This window comes from Poecilia mexicana, unplaced genomic scaffold (genome assembly GCF_051168715.1).
Source record: "Poecilia mexicana isolate PSO_F unplaced genomic scaffold, ASM5116871v1 scaffold_2, whole genome shotgun sequence".
NCBI lineage: Eukaryota > Metazoa > Chordata > Actinopteri > Cyprinodontiformes > Poeciliidae > Poecilia > Poecilia mexicana.
Window position 1 is genome coordinate 8,952,248 of NW_028263371.1, and position 22,626 is coordinate 8,974,873.

A 22,626-nucleotide genomic window follows, 5' to 3' on the forward strand; every position below is an offset into this window, starting at 1 on the left:
TGTGCGCATGGAGCTAAGTACAGAACAATATTGGAAGAAAACATAATTTCCGCTCTTTTCCATACGGTTCTGTGTTTTTCCATGTTGGGGGTGTGGTGGATAATTGTTTGTTTTGTGGGTTTGTTTTTATTGATCTGTGCAGCCTGTTGAGTTGGTTTTAGTATGAAAGGTGCTTCACAAATAAAATTGATTGTCAACACTGAACATCACTCAAAAAATTATTTGTTCTTGCTTATCTATCGCAGAAAGTCTGAATAAAATAAATCCAAGCTTAAGATGTTACGAATAGGGGGTATGGATAGTTTTAAAAACAAACGAGCAAATCGCATCTTTCTACAAACATGCCACCATGTTCCCAGACCTCTGTTTGCGTGGCCAGAAATGACTCATTAGCTTAAAAAAAAAACAACCTGTAACTGTGTGAGGCTAGTTAGAACAGCCTCACACAGTCACGCAGCATCACGTCCAAGATTTTCCAAAAACCAGTAAACCAGTGATCTGCACGGTCTTTTAAGTCCGCCCATCTCCCTTATCTTTTTCGTCTGGAAAGTGCGAGAACTTCCGTGTCCGGCGAGCATCCCGGCTCTCTTCTGCTTTATCCTTTTTCTAGCGGCGAGTCGCCACCTACCCCGCTTTCAAAGCCTGTGAAATTCTTTCAAGTGAGACAGCCTCCAGCTGAAAAAAGATAAGGCTTGAGCTCTTCATAAATATGACAGAGAAAGCAAAACGGTGGAGGGAAAGGAGAGGGGGGGGGGGAGAGAACATGTGGGAGTACAGTCAGAGAGAGAGAAAAGAGAGAGAGCGAGAGAGACATATGAATGCAAAAAAAAAGGAAATGAGGAAGGTGGAAGACAGATGCGGAGACGAGAGGAAGAGGGAGCGATAGCTGAACGCTGTGAGCTGAATGAGTTATGAGCTGCAGCCGCGTTCAGCTACATTCATTCCCCCCTCGTTATCACAGCCATGATAAAGGGCTGCGTAGCCTCTTTTCCTTCCCCCTGCCCCTCAGCTACCTGCTGTCGCTCTCTGCTGTTGTCGCCCTGCTACCTGGCTATCTGCGCGATCTCTCTCACTCCACCGCCGCCTCAAGAAGGAATGCGGGCATTCATAATAAAAACAGGCCGCCGTGAGGCTTATGAGGTTTCAGCCTGCCTCTCTTTCGCTTTTCTTTTGTGTTTGGTTGACGAGAATCGACAAGAATAAATAAATTAAAAGCAAAACAAAAAGCGACGCTGTTCGTCCATTAGCTTCACGTTCAGTGGTGTTTTGATAGATTAGGTAATGGTAGTTACGTGCAATGTGCATAACGCTGCCTCCGGGCTGCTGCTGCACCATTAACATGGAAAGTTACACGGACCTTCAAGCCAAATTGTAGAGCAGATCAACAAGGAGATAAATTGGTTCATGAACTGGTTACAAAACTGACCTGACCCCGGTTTAAAATGCCTAAAAATGAAAACAACTTTCTTGTCAGACAAAGACAAGAGAGATGTGATTTTCTTCAACAAATCCTACGCATAAACTTGACAGCTATTCCTTTTTGTTTTAAAGGAAAGTTGAGGAAATCCTCATCCCTAATATGACAACTTAAAAAAAATAAGTAAGGTCATAAATGGTTAACGTTCCAGAAGGTTTTCAGCTTCTATTTTTCCTCTTACTTCCTCAAATACATTCAGTGCCTTGTCAAAATATTTTCCATTTGGTCACATTACAAATACTTGAAATATTTTTATTGGGAATTTATATGCCAGTTTGGCACAAAGCAGAGAGTGATGGTGAAGCAGAAGGTTAGGAACAATGTTTCACTTTGTGACAAAGTATGATAACAAAAAAAGGATCAAGAAAATGTGCATTAATTGTAATCTTGTAGCCACATTATTTAGCAATATTATAACAATCACATGTTTCTTTATATCATAAAGAAAAACCCTGTAACCCTTCAACGTTTACCAATTAGGTGAACGTTGAAGGCGATAGGTTGCATTGGGTAAATGGGTGTCACACTTTTCAGATTTTTATTTATAAAGAAAAATGGAACAACCAAGCATCACTTTCCTTCCTTTTCACAATTATGTACCGCTTTGTGTTGCTGGTTGACATAAAGTCCCATTAAAATTCTTAAAATTATTTTATTTTATAAAAAAAGGTTAAATGAGTGTGAACACATTGTGAAGCACAGCAGAATTATTGGATTTGTTTCTGGCCAAAACCCAGACAGATTTCATATTTAATCCATGAAGCACACAACACCTTGCAGATAAATATTGAGCAACTTCAAAGTACAACCTGGTTCAAGGATGAGAAACATTCACAAGACCAAAATAAAAATTCCCTTCATTCTAATTAAATCAAGTTTATCCATACCAGCAAAATCTACTGGATCTTATGAAGAAAATAAACTATTAAAGTTCAAATATATACATAAAAAACATTATTTCTATGCAGTTCTTCAAACACAGGAACTGCATGAACTAACCTTTACTTTTACCTGTTTCTTAGATAGAAATCATCTTTTTACCTGTATATTTTCAGCCAAAATTCTTACCAATGCCTGTGGGGGGGACTAAAGAGTCACACCTTGCAGACTCCCAACCTAAACTAGCCACTCCCTGATTGTCTTTTGTTCAAATGTATTTACAGATAAGAAAAAAACAAAAAAACAAAAAACAAAAGTAAATACAAGTAAATTATGATTGCATTTCTGCTTCATCTAAGTTAATTAGGTGAGTGTAATTATCTTTGACTGCTGGGTGCATCTCTGACTGACACTTTTACCTCCAAATAAAGCAGCTCAGACAAGATACTGTATTTAAAGTGCTGATTTGTTTCCAACCCGAGCTATTTTTGTCTCCATCAGATGTAGGAAATCCAGTTTGTCACCTTGCCGACACCTTTGCAGGAACATCAGGGTTAAAAGTCATGGCAAAAAGAAAAACTAAAACACAAACGCAACTAAATTTCTAATTTTTTCCCCCCCAAAGTTCAGAATCAAACTGATTGGACTCCGTTTCTACTGCGTTATGTGGGGAAACATGCTGATCACTTACTCTGTTATTGGCCACACAGATGATTCTGCCATAGCAGCAGATCATGAGGAAGATGAGGCTGAAGAGAGGCACGTACCATCTGCAAAGCAGAGACACGAAAAGATGAAAAACAAAATGTGCAAAGGGAACCAGAACACATCTGATGCTGTGTTATTTGCGATTTAGTTTTCTTGGCCTCCTTAATGACTTCAAGGAACATCATGTTAAGACAGAACAGGCATCTGGTAAGAAATGGTTCCTTTACATAATAATACGATGGTTTTTAGCAGGAATATAACTTGAAATGGTCTTTTTTTGGATGAGTTTTGGGTTCAGGTATCGGTCAAAAGTTTCACTTCTGTTTTCAACTTGAAACTGATACTCTTAAAAAAATGTAACAGAGAGTAACTAAATGATTCTAGCACTTTTCTAGTCATGCTAGCCACTCAATGGGTTTCATAATGCAGCCACATTCACAGAGTTACACTCGTTCACACGCCAAAAGGCAGATCGGTTCAGTTTGGAGTGCCTTGCCCCACGGCATGTGGTAAAGGAGGAAGCTGGAATCAACCCAACAACTGCTCTTCACCACTGAGCCACAGTCGACCCCCCCTAACAGTAACCTCTTTTTTTTTTTAGATGTCTGGTCAGCATGCCTTTTTACCACTTTCGCTGCTGCAAGCAGTGCAGCTGTTTTCAGCGAAAAGGTCTAAAACCCTGCAGGAAAACCACTTTTTCCAACACCAAACAATAGAGAAAACTTTTTTGTGCTGAACGTAGCGAGGTGTGTGGGGTTAGAAGAAAATTTATCTTTTTTTAGAAGTTTATCGTGACCAAAACGGAGCAAAAAGAAGCTGAAATGTATTCAGTTTCTACTCACAGCAGTAGTGCAGCCAGGTAACTACATAATTGTTTGTTGAGGAATGCACAGTGCCTTGGAGAAGCATTAACTAGCGGGGGGCGGGGGGACAGTAAAGACATGAAAGAAGGTCGTCTGGTTAGATGAGGAAAAAAAACAATTATATTTATCTTGTGTTGGTCTGTCAACATAAAAAAACACAGAATTTTGTGGAAGATGTTTACCAGGAACTGCAGTCTAAAGACGCATTCTGTTTAGTCAGCTTTAATCAAACTCTAGTTCATTGCCTTGACGATCAGGTTCATTTGTGGAGGTGTGAATGTGCAATCAAGCTCTGAGGCGGACCAAAACAGTGAACTCTGGTCTGCCTAAAAACCTCGGTCTCAGTTTGGTTGAAGTGAACTCTGGTGTGATTTGAATGCACATGTGAACGCCAAGCGGACCGGAGAGTCCTCCAAAAGCGCTTGTGCTAAGTGTACCATAGCGCAGGGCATTCTAGGTAAATGCAACCAAAACAAACACGCAAATCCAAGCGCTAGGACAAAGGACAAAGTTGTGTTCATGTCTTCTTCTGAGGTTTTCATCTTGTTTCCTTCAGTGGTTCATAGTGCAGCACCATCACAGGCGATGGGTGGGGGGAGGAGCAGCGCTCTGTGAGAAAACCACACCAGCTGAAAATTTAACAAAAGTTGCAATCAAACTGAGTCCAACAGACAATCGGGTGTGAAAACGCCCTAAAAGACTCTCGACGATTCTCTGAGACGAGTGTTGAGGGCCAACACTGCACCGCCACGTGTGAAATAGATGCTGCGAGGAGGACGCACAGCATGTAAATTAACAGCAGGAAAAGCCCTGACTAAGCACCTCTAGATGTCACCGCGCAGAGTTTCCGACCGTTGAGAGGTAGAATAAAAGATTATGCCAGCAGAGTGACAATATTGGAAATACACACCACCTTCCTAAGGGAGTGAGGTTTGCCAATCAGAGGAGGCGTGGGTGCATAATATGTCAGGTATTTTGTGAGTGGATGAAAGGGAATGAGGCGAGCAAAGGAAATGAGAGGCTGGCTTTGTTGGAGTGGCAGCCTTGTGTTGTGCAACCTCCTGGGAGGTGATGTAAGCCGCGAGGAGTTTCAGCCTCTCCCTGTATTCACCAAACAGGTCTTTGTCTTGCTTTGATAGACAGGTTCCTGGTCGCCACAGTAACTCGGAGTCAGTCACGACCGCGCCGCTCGGCACCTTCTGAGAATCTGGCACTGGAAAGTCTATCTTGTAAAGATACAAGGTAGAGCGTAGGACGGCTACTGGAAGTTATAAAAAGAGAAAAACGTCGGAGTGACATTTAAAACAAAGAGGAAGACTGAATTTGTCGCTGACCTATAAATGTGTGGCCAGACACTTTCAAAGGAAAATGGATTGGGATTAAATGTACATTCCTGTGCCAGGAAAGTCCTTGGCATGAATCCTCCACACAGCATCTTTTAGAAGTCTTTCAGAAGGCAAATACTGGGTCCTTGACCTAATTTAGGCTTGCCCATGCTTGAGTCCCATGCCTGAGGATGGGAAGAAACTCACTGAGCACAATCGACCTAAACTTTTCTCTAAAAGGAGAATCTGGGACGGCGGTATGAAGATTGGGGAACCTATGTTTTACATGTCTGTGCATTCTGATCTAACAGAGAACGTAAGCATGCCGATGAATACTCTCCCTGCCTTAAAAACTTCGGTATGTGGCTGTAGGCATGAAAACATACGTCTCTTTCTACGCTGTATTCCCTATTAATAAATGTGTCCTTCACAATTTCCTTCGGCCCTTGTGTTTGCTCTGTCCTTTCATGCTTGTGTCATTCATTCTTCCTTTCTTGTATCCTTTCTTACTTCCCTCTTTGTGTCCTCCTCCAAAGACCCTTCCTTCATTTTGTCAAACACTTCTTCCATTCTTTCACCGTGTCCCGTTTTTCCTCTTCCTTGTATCCTTCCTTTGCTTTTTTTCTCCCTCACTTCCCCCTCCTTTCTTTCATTCCTTGAGATGGTCCTTTCCACCATTTTGTCTGTCCATCCTTCCTTCCTCTCATCCTACATTGTGTCCTCCCTCCTTTCATTGTGTCTGTCCTTCCTTCCTTCTTTGAGACTTTCCCTTCTCCCTTCATTGTGTCCTTCCTTACTTCTATTATTGTGACATTCCTTCCCTCGTTGTTTGCCTGTGTCGTTTCCAGGTTCCCTATTTATTCATAGTGACAGTAAATTTTCTATTTGAGAACGGGTGTAAAGGACTGAAGAGAGAGGAAATTTGAGTCTGGACAAATATGAATTCCAGCCCCCCCCCAAAAAAAATTGTTGGACCTCTGCGGCATGCACGCATCCGCGCCATGAACACCGCCATGGGACGATGATAAAAGCTTTTCAAGGAGGGGAGACCTGCGCGAGCGTCACCTCTGTGTGATTTAATAACCTGCTCGCTGGAATAAACAGGGTCCAATTACGCCAGCGCCCGTCCCGTTAATGATGGAAAGACGAGCTCGGGGAGGGGGATGAGGTGGGGAGGCGGGCGGATTGGCGGAGAGGGGATATGAGGGGAGGGGAAAGGGGGGGTGGCCTTTTTAACGATAGTGTAGGGGGCTGTGAGGAGGAGAGAATGACGGGCGGCAGCTACAAAGTGCTCTAATTAGCATGATAATGATCTGCCATTAGAGTCCGCTGTGCTCTACAGCTGAGCACTACCCGAAGAGAGCAAGAGGGAGACAGAGAGGGGGAACGAAACAGAAGCGCGGAGTGGGCCGCAGATGATAAAAGTGAGGACATGAATAGAGGTGAGGACATAAAGGTGGAGGAATAGGCGGCAGATTGTGGCTCGCGATCGGAAGGGAAGAAAAGAGAGAGAGAGCAAGAGAGAGAGAAAGAGAGAGAAAGAGAGAGAGCGGTTCTTGGTGATTAAAAACAGGGTGAAGGTGGGAATCAAGCAGCAGCAGAAAGATGCTGATCCTCACAGATCGACAACGGGAGCATGCATGAAATACAGATGACCAGAGAGATGCTGTGGATGGCATGAGCATGTCAGAAGGTCATAATCAATAAGAACAGATACAATCTCTCATCTCCCAGTGCTGCTTTGTAGAGAAGAATAATGCCCAACTGAGAGGTTCAGTATACAGGAGGCTTAACTGCAGCCATCAAGACTTTGGTTTTCCTGTTTAATGCATCAAATTACCGTAAAAAAAAAAAAAAAAAAAATTCAACGGTGGATACGAGCATAACAATTTGCATGCTCACCCCTCACCTCATACGTTTTTCATATTTCTCATTAGCCACTTGAATTTCAGGACGACGGCCATTTTTCAAGATGGCCGCCATCCAATTACTGTCACAAAACTTCACCCATTTTGATAACTTGGATGAACTTTATGTCACATTTATTTTTGACTTTAGTCATCGTCGTCATGCAACCTTAAAGTAATAAAACGTAGCGAAACCAGATGGCAAAACTGAAACTGAGGCGGTTTGCGAGTCTCACACCAGCTGACGACTGGATGGAGACGAAGACGTGTGGCACAGACTCGGAGAAAGTCATCTTAATGGTTAGCGTTAACTTCCGCTAATTGTTCTATGTGTTTAGCAGTGTAGCAGTGTACTAATTTTTTACATGCTTAGTGGCTTAGTGTTAATTTAAGCTATTTTTTATGTGATCAGCAGAACAATCTTTTTTTTTTTTTTCTTTTCTTCAATAAACAAGCACCTGGGAACAACTGTGCCAAGTTAGGTTCTTGTATCTGCATGTGAAACGTTTTGTTGAAATATTAAATTATTTGCTGCACTGGTTCATTCACTTAGACCTGAAAGGACAGCTTTAAGAAGGAAAACAAAGGCAGAGTTTGTAAAGTGAAGGTTGTGCATTATTGAATGCAGTATTGTATAATTCCTTGCAAATGTATTCACACCACTTGAACTTTTCCACATTTTGCAACCACAAAGTTCAATGTAACTTATTGGAACTTTATCTTATAGATCAACAGAAAGTCACATAAAGCTGTCGAGTGCATAATATCTTACCCCTAAAAAAGTCCAGTGTGAACAACTGACATCACAAATCACTTAACTAAATCAGTATCAAGAAGAAAACTGCTGTTGAAATAAAGCCTTAAACCCTATGACTGGTGGAAAACAAAATGAACAACGTAAATCACCCTGAACACACCATCCCCATGGTGAAGCATGGTGGTGGCGGCATTATGCTGTGGGGATACTGTCTTTTGGCAGATACAGGAAAGCTGGTGAAGGTCTAGGAGAAGATGGGTACAACTAAACACTGGAAAATCCTGGAAGAAAACCTGTTAGAGGTTGTATAAGATTTGAGAACGGGCAGGAGGTTCACACTCCAAACATAGAACCAGAACTACAACGGAAAGGTTTAGATCAGATTCATGTGTTGGGACAGCCCAGTCAAAGTCAAGGCCTCACCCGATTGAAAATCTGCAGCAGAGGTTAAAAAAAATGACACACTCATAGTTTCACCATTCAATCTGACTAACTTTTAAACTTTGCAAAGAATGAGGAAACATTTCGAACTCTACATATGTAAAAAAAAAAAAAAAAAGCACATACTCGAAATGACTTAATGCAATATTTTGAGTTCATAAAATCCCAAATAAATGTGGCCATAATTTCACTTTTTGGGTAATATTTGTATTGAGAACAATTAATTAAATAATATCACTCAAGTTAAATCATCAATTTCTTAAAAGAGTTTAAGTAATTCATTGTAGTAAGCAACTGCTGTTTAGGTCAAAAAATGGGTACAGACAGTTGTACTGCAGTATGTGAAGGTTCCCACTTTGTAAACGTCGCTCAGAGATCTAGGTCCCCTCTTGGCAACTTCTTTAAAAATGACTAAAGGTCAAATCTTCAGTTATATTATGGTAACAGAGCTGTAAAGTACATTCTATATCGGGTTTTTGCTTTTTCAACAAACTAGAAACAGAAGTCCCCTCTTGGCAGGTTAGGCTGACAGTTGGTAAGATAGGGGTGTGTGTGTGTGTGTGTCGACAAAGTTTGTGATTGTAACATAATACAACATGTCAACCTTTGGAATGTCTTGTAGTAATTGAGTGACTATGCTTGGAAACACAAAAGCTAAAGTGTGCAGTGTAAATCTCTTGAACACACCTTAAGGCATTGAAGGAAGTTCATTTAAAGCTGAAGCAAAGTCTCAAGATCACAACATGCTTAATATGTCCCAATCTGGGCCGATGTGTTTACCGAAATGGCAATGTTTCCATTTCCACAGCAACATAGTAAAGAGTTTTTCTTTTAAAAAAGTCCAACTGATTCATTTGTGAATGTCATTTTCACAGCTGTATGTCAGTGGCACCGATGACACACACCAACTAGGGACTTCTTAAGAGCGGTGACTCAGCTAAGCTCCGGCGCTTCCATTTGCTGACTCAGCCCCTGAAACTCTGCACCTCCATCTCTCTCACACACACACACACATATATATACAGACACACACACACACACTGTCCTCTGCTTTTTATTCACCTTCCTCTTTCATCCCCGTTCACACCCTCCTCCTCCAAAGTTCCCCTGTCTCCTCTGTTCTGTCTGCGCGCTTCGCTGAGCTCTGATGAAGACACACTACGAAGCACGGGGGGAGGTGGGGGGGAGGGGTACAGGGGGTACGAGGCGGGTTGTGGGGTGTGGGGGGGCAGAAACGAGGACAATCTATTTCTCTCGCTCTCCCTCCTGTCCTGCTCCGCATCCGCACTTTCCTCCTCTCGTGCTGAGTAATTCCCTGTCTCACTAACTGTATCCCGTATGCCATCCCTCCCACCTATTTCATTTTTCACCTTTAACACTGCACACTTTGCCCTCCCACATGCTGCTGCCAGGCTGGGTGTGCGTGTGTGTGTGTGTGTTTCCCACCCCCCCGCCGCCCCCCATCTTCTTGACGGGTGCTGCCTTGGCCTCTAATCTCCCGTCTGGTTTGATGTAATTAGAGCTAATGAAGATTCCCTGATCCTCCGAGTGCCGCGTCCCCCTGGGCCACAACAGCGTGGAAAAACCAGACAGAGCCGGGGAGCAGAGAGGAGCGCTGATAAAAGAGACACGAGCTCGCTTTAGCACGGCTGATAGCTGTGTGTTGTTCTCTGTTTGCCTGCGTGTTCTCTGCGTGCGTGTGTGTGTGTGTATGTGTGCTTATTTGTTTTAAAAGATTGATTCCCTGCTGATGCTGCAAGCAGCAATGCGATTACCTTGGCTCGTAGAGGGGAGCCGTGCGCACGTGCGCGGATGTGTGTTTAAGTACGCGCACCGCGGGGATTGGCAGGGCACTCGCAGGCTTAGGACCAGCTGCAGAAAGCAGCAGACAGGCGTAATCCGTCATAGCCGTCCTAAACAGTTAAAACCACAACGTAGCGGCTCCCACTAAATCGGACAGAGCGGAGGGAGACACACGTACTTCAAGGAGTCGGGGGTGGGCTCCCCTGACATGTAACCCTTCACATTTCCCCGCAGAGACAGCCCTTCTCTTCCCCCTGCTCCTCCCAGTCTCACCCCCTCCCCTCCATACAGCTTTGGGGGGGAAAAGCTTTGATGGCAGCGCTGAAAGGGTCTACTTACATCCCAAATCTCCAGGCTACGTGATCGTCTGTGATCCAGCTGGGGAGAAGAGAGAGAGAGAGAGAGAAACAGAGAGGGGAGAGCGATGAGTGGGCTGCAGGGAGAGCGGAAGGGGAGACTTGTGTGACTGCGGAGAGGAAAAAGCCGTGCAGCTGCAGCTATTAATAAGCGGAGAGTGGAAAGAGAGAGCCGAGCCCGGAGATTATACGGCTCTGTCCCAATTCTCATTCCGCCGCCTCCTCACCTCGGCCTCTTCCCACTTTCTTTCCCCTCTCACAACCTTCCAGCAGATAGTTGACCGTCATCTGATGCGTCGATAATTGCCAATTTTTTTTAAACTCTTACTTAAGGGAATCCAGAGTTAGAACAAGGGCCTTAGCGAAAGCAGGAAACTCACCACCAGGCTCCCGCGGGGCCGTAGCAACCTCTCAGCAGCGGCAAAGAGGCCATGACCAGAGGTAACCCCCACGCCATCAGATGGTAAAACCTGACAAAAATCAGACATTTAGCTCGTTATAAAAGCAGTTTCGTCCAAAATAATAACTTCAGGAAAATACAGTCCGAGTATGAATCAGTGTTTTCGTTCTTTAGTTCATCCCTTCTGTTGGCATTGCCATCAGGGTCATTTTTCACATGCCAACGAGCGTCTATACAGCCAGACAGCCAATTACTCACACTGATATAAACTATAATTAGCCTAACTGTTGGGGACAAGATGATTTTCAGAGGATATCTTTGGATGAAAGCGGCAAACAGGGTGTGTTCTCACTCAGCACGTCCTGGTGATGTACAGTCCCTTGCAAAAGTATTCACACTCTTCAAACTTTTTCACATTATTTTCGTTTTGCAAATCACCAACTTCAGTGTATTTCATTGGGTGTTCCAATGATAGACCGAGAAGACATAGTGAGCAATTATGAAGTTGAGGAAAACTCATGCATGGCACTTCTTTATAAATTTGGCACAAATGTGAGCCTATACTTTGGAATATGTGCATCCACAGCTGCACAGCTTGACGCAGACATTTTTGCCCGTTCGCAAAATATCTAAAGTTCAGTCTTGTGAGTTGGAAAGAATCTCTGAATATCACTTTCAAGTCTTTCTACAGAGTCTTGATTAGATTTAGGTCCAGTGTATACTTAGGTAGCCTGGTAAAAAAAAATAGCGCCTTGTTCTACGCCTTACTTCTCCAGAGAGAAGTAAGGCTATAGTGAAACGATTGCTTGCTGGAGGCGTGGACTCTGCTGAAGTTTTAAAAAAGTGGATTGCTAATGTTTCACCATGACGCATGCAAAGAGCCCGCTATGCTATGAAGCTTACCAGAAATTGCGTGCGCTGTAAACCACCCCCCTCCACTGCAAAAAGAGAAGTGCTGAGTGGAACAACATCTTTGCCAGCAACAAAATGTCTTCAGCATTCCTCTCGGTCTGACTTTAACAGCTCGACATTTGTTCGCTACCTCAGCTTTCATTGCCAATCTATACCCCTTACTAGCAGACTCTAATTCAAAAACAGCGCAGAAAATCAAAGTCACTGTTCGCAAGTCTTCTTTCTGTTCACCAATTGGTCCAACTGAAATTGTCCCAATTGGGAAAAATCTGATGGAGCACTGATGGAAGTTGATAATCGAGCAGAACTGATTTATGTTTTCGCATCCACCTGAATAATGTGCAGTTGCGCCACTGGGTGTAGCACGTGCTATACCGTTTTTGTACTTGGATGAAGGACAACACCGATATTGGGCTTCATTATGCTCGTTTGCACTCCACACTTTTTAGACCGAATTATGGTCACAATTATTAGCTGCTTCGTCACGGTCAATCACATCAAATCCTATTAAAATACTTAGACGGTTGTGGCTGTAATATAACATGAATGTAAAAATGTTCAAGACAAGGAATCTTAAAATGTGAGAACCAGTCTGCCTCTATCATGTAAAAAATTTGAGCTCTTTACTGTTTTTAAGGGAAAAGGTTAAAGAGGCTGCAGAGACTCATAACTGAAATACAATAGCACCAGCCTTTCAAGACGCCGGTGTAAGTGTGTGTGCGTGTGTGTGTGTGTGTGTGTGCGCGTGTGTCAGACAGACAAGGTGTGTGGCCCAGTGACTTGGGCGCCTGTGTTGGGAGTCGATACTTTATAGAGCGTACAGCGTCGCCTGGTCAATAGAGTGGAAGTCCTCCCCTGACTTGCTCCGAGTACGGTCAATCGAGCAGTAGTGACACGGCTGACACGCTTTCGATTCCCCTCGAGTGGTGTGCCACACAGACACACACGTTCTGTCACTCTACGTCAGAGGGTCGAGCCGCGCGCCCCTCGAAGCCCTCCGCCTCCCTCTGACTGACAGCGCACAGCGCGCTCGGCAGGTGGAGGAGGAAAAGTGACGGCGGCGGGTTTAAATAGAGCACATCGGTGGGTGGGAGGGAATCCAGATGGAGGTTGTGTTTGGAACGAACATGAGAGGGCTCGGGAAGCAGTGGGAGGAAATGGGAAACATTTGGAGAACGAAAGGCACACAGAAAAGAAATAATAAACAAAGAGTCAGGGAGGCGACGTGATGTATAAAAATGGGGAAATCTGTACCGCCAGCACATGGCTGCAATTCGGTGTGGGGGGGAGGGAGCGGGGAAGGGTGGTTGTTAGGAAATCATTGTCGAGAGCTACTTCCTCGCCCCAACCCAACTTCACGAACACCTCACAGGGCCTTTGAGGGGGAGATGACGAGGTCCGGAGCTCCACACAACATGGGTTTAATGAGGCACAGCAGGACGGCACTGCGCACAGCTTTACACACACACACACACACACACACGCACACACACACACACACACACACACACACACGCAGCCCTTGCAAGGCACAATCTCATTTCCCACCGCCTCGCACCACCTTTTCTCTCCCACTCCTCCGTCTTTGGCCATCTTTCTCTTCCCTCATCACACGCTCACTTTCCCTGGATTCCTACTTTTTTAGAGGCACATACGCAGCTCTACCCGCGCACACACGATCCAACTCCCTACCCACTCTTGCATCCGCTTCAATCATTCTTAGATCATAAAGCCTCCGTTCTCCGTCTCCTCTGGCGATTTGTTCATTCATAAACCATCGCGCTGAGCCGTCAACTGAGTCGAGCGATACTGTGGGTGTGAAAGCCAGAGCGCGGGGGGAAGGTTGGGTTAAAGAGGCCCGAGGGGTAATTGCGCATGCATGCAAAGCTGAACCCCACCTGCCAAAACACATAAACTTATCACAGGCTTCTTATGTATTATTCCTGCCATAATTCCACGCTTTTCCAGTCCATTTTAAGAATGTTTTTGAAGTGCGAATAGAAAAGTTTGCTATGAACTCGTGACCAATATTTTCTGCAGTGGTCAGAATTGAAATGAATATATGCATGGTTGGATGGATGGTTGAATGGATGGATAATTAGGGAGGGACGGATAGATGAATGAACGGTTGGTTGGTTGGTTGGTTGGTTGGGTGGATTTGGGGCTTCTACCAAAAATCCGTCCATCCTTTACTTTTCCACACTCCAGATCTGAATCATATTTCATACTCTTGACTCCATGTCAGAAACTCTGTTATCAAAGTTCGGTCAGCAAACAGCAGCTCCGCTGACGCCTCTTCTCTGACTCATCTGAACCTCAGTTTCCTTAACCCCACCAAACAAATCTCCAATCATCCTCACTCTTGCGTTATAGGACATGTGTGGCTTTGAATCAAACTGATTCTCGCCTCCTACTTTGCCCTTCCAGGGCGCACATAAAGCCATCTACTCATGAGTTATATCACCATTATATTGTCTGGCTTATTACTAATCAACGCAGGAAAACTCCCATGGGTGGTGGCGGTAGGGAACCCACTCTAAAGCACATAAGGTGTTATTTTTTTACCCCAGCTGAAAGTAAAAACATAACTTGCAATGAAGGTGGTTTATTTTTTCTGCCTTCAATTTTCGTATATTTTTAAATGTGTGCTTCTACCAACAGAGCTGGGCACCAAGTATGAAGATTGAGGGGAATATTACACAGACAGACACACACACACACACACACACACACACACACACACACACACACACAAAAGCAAATTCACACTTTGCTGTGAAAAGTGCTCATGGGAGTATGAGCGACCACAACACGGAGCCAAAAAGCGTGAAGACGGGTGGGCGCACACACCGCACGCACACACACATTGAGACACACTTAACGGCTGACACTCCCATTTCAATTAGAGTGTCAGCTGGCCGAAAGAGGAAGAAGAGGAGGCGGCAGGGGGGAGGGAGGGCTGTCTGAGCTTGGTGGGGAGACACATGCTAATGTAGACCAAACGCAAACACGTAAAGAAGGACGCACTTTAAACAAAACAGGAAACAAATACATGCAGAGTGGGAGACGAAGAAAGCGCCACTGGAGAGCAGATATGGAAATCATTCAGCGATTAATAACTGGTCGGTGATTTAATTCGTCTTTAATGGCTTTTCTGTTGCACGTTTTTCTCCCAGTTTTAAAATCAGCTTTAAAGCGTTAAAAAAAAAATTGAATAGGTACTCTTAAGCGATAGCGGGCCAAATTACTCACTTCTCATATCTGTTGGTGCTTATTTCCCTGACCAGGTTGAGATACAGGTTCAGGGTAATGAGGCAAACCCAGGCCAAGGCACTCCAGTCTGCAGAGAGAAAAACACCAAGGTCAAATTACAGCCCAGCTAGCCGCCACACACCGAGCACCTGCGAACGTGCGTCCCAACACACACACACACACACACGTACGCATACACGCACGCACGCACGCACGCACACACACACACGCACACGCGCACACACACAAGCCCGTGTGCGACAGCGTGTGCGCACGCATGCGGGCATGCATGCGTGCGCTCCACTTTTGATAAATGAAGGCCCATTCTGCAGTAATATGAGGGAAACCTGTAGCTTTGGGTGATGGATGAGAGGCGGGAGCTCACGGAGAGATAATGATGAACTGTGGAAACGCAGGAGGAGATAACAGGAGAGAGGAGGATGGGAGCGGGTGGGGAGACGGAGTGGACACGAGTGGAGGAGGAGGAACATTCAGTCAGATTGACGCCTATTTTAACGTGCGGGAACTATTCAGACCCTAATCCTTTTTGTCACGTACACATTTTATTGTTTTTTTTTATTATTATTATTATTCAGTTTGCCACAAGGAATGCACAACACACAGGAAGCATGCAAGAAGGCACTCTGATCAATTTAGAACAAATCTGAACGTTTTAGTCAACATGCAAGTCTAGTCAAGTTTATTTGTTCACCACATTTCAGCAACGGGCCATTTCAAAGTGCCTTACATCATAAAAACATAATTCAGTCACCAATTATGAAACGAGCAATAAAAGTTACATTTTGTCTAATGCCATCATCAAAATGATCGAGCAAATACACATCAAATATGCTAATCATAAAGTTTCAGTTGTTATGAATCAAAGGCAGCTCATACAAGGTGGCTTTTCAACCTTGATTTAAAGGAGTTTGGTATTTCAGCAGTTTTGCAGTTTTCTGGAAGTTTGTTCCAGATTTGTGGTGCATATGAACTGAAATGCTGCTTCTGCGTGGTTGGTTCTGGTTCTGGGGATGCAAAGCAGATGAGAAGCAGAAGACCTGAGCGGTCAGGAAGACTGATGCAACCAACAGCAACAAGACGTTGGTGTATTTTGTTGCCAAGTCGTTCAGTGACTTATAAACCAAGAGAAGTACTTTAAAGTTTATTCTCTGAGCTTCATGAAGCCACTGTGAGGATTTTAGAACTGGGGTGATGTGCTCTGTCCTCCTGGTTTGGTTTAATATCTTTGTGCAACTAAAGATGTTAGTATTAGTATAGATTTAATGCAAAAAGTGAACACAGTAGCGGCAGTGTCATGTTATGGGCATTTAAACCTTTTAAAGCCAGGCCAATTTCCTTCAACTTAAGAATTGTGTCCTATCTTGTGCTGCTATGTCAAACAAAATCCCATTTAGAAACACTAAAGTTTCTTGTACTGTGGGAAAAAAAAAGAAGACTAAAACTTTTCCAAGCCATTGCATTCAGTGCTAAAACCTTTTCTCTACTTTAATTTTTAGCCCCTTCAAAACAGTCAGTGTGTGCCTCTGTTTATTCGAATACAAGCGAGCACAACCCATATGGTACAGCACCCACACTCTTCTCGCGCTTAAGGAGCATTTGAAATGAGCTATGTCTAAGCCGGAAGCGGTATTATCACAATAAGTCACAATTACTGTCATTGCAAATGTGCATTATGTAACCAGAAAGCAGCCGAAGCCTTTCTTTAGCTTAACGACACCGAGCTCAGCCTCGCCACCTGTCCGGGCGCTGCCCTCCTCCCGCCGTCTTCCATCACTCCAAGCACATTTAATAACATTTGGTCCTCGGAGTTAAAAGCTGATTTGAGTTTTGCTTCTCCAGCTAGACTTGCTGACGTTCGTGCCTCCAGCTACCCCTTCCAGCACCGACCCCACTGGCTATTATGCTGCATGATTCAACAATCTCGGTTAATAATCCGTCTTGACAATTAAGGCTAAAGCCGGAAACGCCACTTGTGCAGACAGAAAAAAATATTCCTCCTGGAAAGTAAATTTGGCTAAAATTCAGAGAATCGTAGTTTTAGTTCCACCTCTAAAGGTTCCAGGTAATTCTGAGTTACATAGCAACGTACCGCTCCGTCATTGAACTACAGCCGTCTCCTCAAACACAGGATGATGATGAAACACCGAGATGCCTCATTCAGGGCGTCTCAAGGTCTGACTCACTGACGGTAAAGCAATTTCTGGCACAGCTGAGAGAACACTCCAGAGAAATGCTGGTCTAGCCACTTCCTTAACGTCAAATTTACTTGAATTTTTTTTTAAGAACATAAAAATGTTAGAAATGTCGCATACATCGCCAGCAAAGGGAAAGCGCTTCTTAGTGTGCCCTTATCATCTTTAAACAACACTAGTGATCGAGCAGTTGGGTAAAGCACGCATTCTCTCTTTCTCTCGCTCTCTCTTTTTTTTCTTTAAATCTAAGTCTTAGTTTTCTAGCAACTTTTCAGGTTTAAATGTTTTTTTAACGCAAGCCTAACATCACAGCATGTTACAGAAATTTGCACACTATTTGCAATCTTTAAAAGCAACAGCAGCACTTAGTTTTCCAAGAATGAGAACAACAACAAAACTAGGTGTGAACTGGATACCGTAGTCTAAAAAAAACAATACAAAATTTCCATCATGCTACACCACATCCACCAGAGATCTCACTGTCTGCACTGAAGTGCCTGTTCCTGCATACTGCCTGCGAGATTCCTACAAAACACATTCTAGCTCTCCCCTGCCCCAAGTTCACAGAAATAAAAAAGGCTGCTTGCTGATATTTTCTGTCATAAAAACATGTATAGTCATGGTGTGAAAAATGAAAGCAGAGTTGCAGATCAATCGCTTAGGGAACAGCATTTTAAAACAATAGCTGGCAAGCTTCAAGCTTCAGGGAGCAGAACTGTGCGACCTGACTAATTGACCAGCTGACATCAAAATTGACATCAGTAAAGTGTTACTTTGTAAAGAGCAGAATGGCAAGATTTTATTATATTATATTAACTGTGTGAATGAAGACGTTACATAATTTCAACAGAAGTAGGATTTTTTTTTTACTCTCCTTTAAATAAAAGCATTTAGATCACATTATACAAGTTGGGTTTAAATTGGTTGTAAAAACCGCATTACTGTGATTTTTTTTTCTTATAGTTTTTAAACTGTGAGAATCTCATTCTGGCTCAGGCCTTGACATGCCACCGTAATACTTGGTAGGAGCCTGCCAAGAAAGCAGTAATATCAGATGACTGCAGACGAAAGCACTTGCAAGCCTTTTGAACAGTCAATTTTATAATCGTGAGAAACTGCCCTTCTGTCACCATTATCAACTTGCACTAACAGCCATATTATTGTGCACAACTATCTGTAGCCTAGAAACTACATCTGAAATCCCTCACGAAAGTCGTCACGGAGTTGTATTGAAAGAAAGTTATTTTGTCATAAAACTTTAAGCAACGACTGCTTGATGTGATGTGCTAAAGAACATGAAACTATGTGAAACTTAAAGTTGAGCAAAAAGAGGCCAACTGTTCATAAAGTAAAACTGAATTGTGTGAAATCCTTACAAGTAGTCTGTATCTTACCAGAGAAGCTTTTTTAATAATCTATTTTCTGTTAAGTTTCTGAGTTCCTGATTGTTTAGATAGTCTGTAATTTGCTGCTAACTGGGCCATCATAAATCAAAAAACAAGGCAAAATGACATGCCTTGTTGTCCACTGCATTCATGCCTGCACCACTCAATAGGCCCATGGTAACATTGGAGGAGCTGCAGAGATCCACTGCTCAGGTGGACCTTTCTGTCAACAGGGAGTCTATGCACTCCGCATATCGGGCTTTCATAGAAGAGTGTTTGCAGTTCTCCACAGCTTGAGGGAGGCAGCAAATGTGAAAAAAGTGCTTTGGTCTAAATACTAAATACACATCACAAACCATCTCCACGGTGATCATGCTGTCTGGGACTGGGTTTGGATGGAGTCAAACACAGGAAAATACTGAAAGAAAATCTCTTGGATGCAGCAAAAAAAACTTGAGAATAAAAGGAAATTCAGAACTTAATTCAATCCAAGTGAGGATCTGCGACAAGACTTGAATGTTCATAGATGCTCTACATCCGATTGCTGCTTGAGCTATTATGCAAAGAGGAACCGGCAAAAAGATTTAGCCCCCAGATGTGCCAAGCTGGTGCAGACGTACCCCAAAAGACTTGCACCTGTAACTGCGGCACACAATGTGAATCCCCAGAGCCTCGACCCACTGGGCTGCACGCACCTTCTTTGTAAAGGGATTTTTGAAAACGAATGTATCTATTTTCTTCCGATTTAAAGTCATGCACGACTTTGTCTTGATCTCCCCCATAAAATTCGCAATAAAATACATTAAAGTTTACGGTTGTTATGTGACAGACTGCGGAAAAGTTCAAGGGGGGAATGAATCATCCTGCAAGAAACTCTACAGTTTTATTGATACCATTATCCTCCTCCGCCTTTTGAAAGACTAACCAGCTTAAATTTGGGTTTACATCTAAAACCGTTCTTTTGTTGTTGTTGTTGTTGTTGTTGCTTTTGCTGGAGCCACTCTTTTCACATTTGTTGGCCGTAAACATCAAATCAATCAGACACAACGCAGACATCTGATTGTGGACATGTCGTGCCCAAATGCAAGACCAAGAATTTAATTTTCACTAGGTTGCTAGGTTGGTGCTTCTGAAGCTATAAGCCTCCAAGAATTTTGTCCACAATAGTGTTATGAAGTTAAACCAGAGTCTTCAACTGAAACCATCAGTTTATTATGTAATAAATGCACACAATGACCCGCATCATTCCTGGGAGCAACTCCCAACTTGTTTAGGCACATTTTGCTCAGGAGCGATAAAAAGGAAACGACAAAGCAATATTATTTGCTGTGGTGATGTACGAGCTCGGCATCAGACGTGTGTTAGATCGCAGCTATTTTCTCCGCTCCCCGCTCGGCTCGTGCAAAGCCGTGCCAGCGAGCAATTAATTTAAGTCTGCCTTACCGAAGTATGTCAGCCACCAGGCCTGGAAGTTGCAGAGAGATCCCTTCGGATGGGTTTCGCCCTGGAGAACGAGCGAGAAGCAGCATGGGAAAGCATTTAAAAAAAGGCTCAGCCACAGTCTGCTTTGAGTGTAACAGACAAGAGTAACTCACCATGACATATGCTACGCTGTCGAAGAAGGCGGCTACAGTCAGGCTGAGAATCATCTTCTGCGGCGTGGAAATTTAAGAGAAAGACATGAAGAAGGAATTTCAAATGCAACACCCTGAGTGAAAATGCCCGAGTGCATTTATGTTCGCGTACGGAGGACAAATTATAGCCGGAATGATCCCTAATGTAGCCGACAGCTCGGCGTAGCCGCGCTTCTGCTCATTTTTCATATAAAAATCCCATACCTTTAAAAGAATCGCATTTGCCGACTTCTCTGTCCATTTCCTTTTACCACTTTCAATTTCTAAGGTATAAGCGCAGAAGTTCCCTATGAATGAATTTTCTGCTGGGACTGCAGCCTGACCTCTGCCTCTGACTGTAAATGTGCCTGCATGCATGAATTGTCCAAATTCCCTTAACCTTGCAGGAAGGGGTTGCCCATCTTGAGCAGTCTTTGGGCGAGAAACGGGGCACACACTGAACAAGTTCCCAGTCCATCACAGGGCCTTGACCCACACACAGTTAAGGGCACTGTAGAAAGGCCGATTACCACCTGACAGTCTATGTATTGTTACTTTGGAGGAAGCCAGAGTACGCAGAGAGACCCTGCAACCTCCATGCAGAGCCCAGACGCATTAAAACACACAACCTGTCTGTGAGGCAACAGTGCTCCCCCACGTTTAAATACAGAATCTGCAAAAAGGAGATGGATGGATGGATGGATAGACGGATGGTTGGATGGACAGAAGGAAGGATTAATCAGAAATGGTTGGATGATTAGAAATGGTTGGACAGATACGTGGTTGGACGGACGGACGGACAGACTGTTCATGATGCCACAGGATATGCTTCATACTTGTCCAGGAAGTCTGCTGAATGCCATCTCCGTGACAACGCTGGAAAATTATCACAGCAGACGCAGATCTCCCGTTTCCTCTCTGAAATTGTTCATTTTATGTAAAACAAATCAATAATCCTCAGACTACAGGAACCATGGTACGCACCACTCATATTTTTCCTGCAGCGGCGGTAATAATCTGCGGCTGCACACAGCGAGAAAAACACGCGCGTGCACACGCACACGCGCACACACACACACAGAGCCCTTTATCAATTCATGTCTTGCAGTGACCCTGCCAAGGCTACGGAAAGGGGGTGGAGGGGAGGGAGGGGAAGACACAATAAGCGCGCAGAAGGGCCTTGAGAGCACTAAAGACTACTGACTGACAGATAACCTTTTCAGAGAGGATGCAAGTAAGGAGAAGGTTTATGTTGTATAAGAAGAGGAGGAGGAATGAGATGAGGGGGAGGGGAAGCGTAGGGGGACGCGAGGTCGCTCTCGGCAATCTGGTCCGGAGGTAATGGGTTTCCGTCGGAGAGCTTCACCGCTAAACTGTCATTTACTTCAGATTACAAGGATAGCGTGCCGCGCTGCTAAACCAGACGGACCTGCTGGACCAGGTTCAGAAAACACAAAATCACCCTGAAGCTGCACGCTCATAGCAACGCCGCAAACAAACTCTTTATGAAAGCTAAATCCCTTCGATATAAAGAAGAGGGAATCAGAAGCTGGAGAGTGAAAAGGTGGTGGAAGAAATCCATAAATATTACGTTTATTTAAACAGCTTCGCTTGAAGAGAGGGGAAGGGGATGGAGGGGAAAAAAGAAAAAGCTCGGGACGGCAGTCGCTATCACAGAATGACCGTGAGTCAATTAACACCCCCCCGATTCATTAATCTGTGCATTTTAATTGGGTTCAATTACACCAAGATTTACCATGGCTAATTGAACAGATTTCCAGTGGAAATGGAGCAAACAGAAAAAAAAAAAAGAGAACCGTCGGAGAGGCAGCGCGCAGTGTAGTGCAAATTTACCTGAGCCAGGGAGTGATAGCGTCGGAGCAGCCAGATTACAAACAGCATGAAAACACTGAGGAGAGGAAGAAAAGGAAACGATAATGAGATTCACACACTGCAGTATTAAACTTCTATTTAATTTAATAATAACTTTTAAAGTAAGGGTTTTTATAAATACTTCCGCTCTGGACTGGGACTTCCAGAGCAAAAGTTAAAATCAATCTTATATTTTCAACTTAATCAAGAAAACAGACAGGAGCACCCTCCATGAGCATTTTATGCATTATTAAGTTAATACCACAGCTGACGTCGCCGGGTGTGGCACATACACAGCGCCGGAAATCAATCAACCATGTTAAGATTTAAAAAGAGCTAAACGCTTTATGAATATAGAATTTATGACATGATTAGTATAAAGGTTAAAACTTGGTTGTAAAGGTTAATGTCATGATTAACTGCTCCATCCGGGCCGGCACACCTCAGATCTATAACACAAATC

General features: G+C 43.8%; 1 protein-coding gene across 6 annotated transcripts in view; it reads right to left on the reverse strand.

Annotated features, from left to right (window-relative positions):
• Positions 1 to 22,626, reverse strand: part of LOC106927587 (cyclic AMP receptor-like protein A) — a 75,506-nt gene that overhangs the window by 47,003 nt on the left and 5,877 nt on the right. For 4 of the 6 annotated variants that reach the window (XM_015003294.2, XM_015003255.2, XM_088010198.1 and 1 more), the window contains 7 exons: positions 22,146 to 22,200; positions 20,274 to 20,330; positions 20,122 to 20,182; positions 15,081 to 15,168; positions 10,897 to 10,986; positions 10,500 to 10,538; positions 3,048 to 3,126 (listed from right to left, as the gene is read on the reverse strand). In XM_015003294.2, coding sequence (XP_014858780.2) covers positions 3,048 to 3,126; positions 10,500 to 10,538; positions 10,897 to 10,986; positions 15,081 to 15,168; positions 20,122 to 20,182; positions 20,274 to 20,330; positions 22,146 to 22,200 — 469 coding nt within the window. The remainder of the gene's footprint in view (positions 1 to 3,047; positions 3,127 to 10,499; positions 10,539 to 10,896; positions 10,987 to 15,080; positions 15,169 to 20,121; positions 20,183 to 20,273; positions 20,331 to 22,145; positions 22,201 to 22,626) is intronic. The other 2 variants (XM_015003286.2, XM_015003310.2) reach the window with 2 other exon arrangements.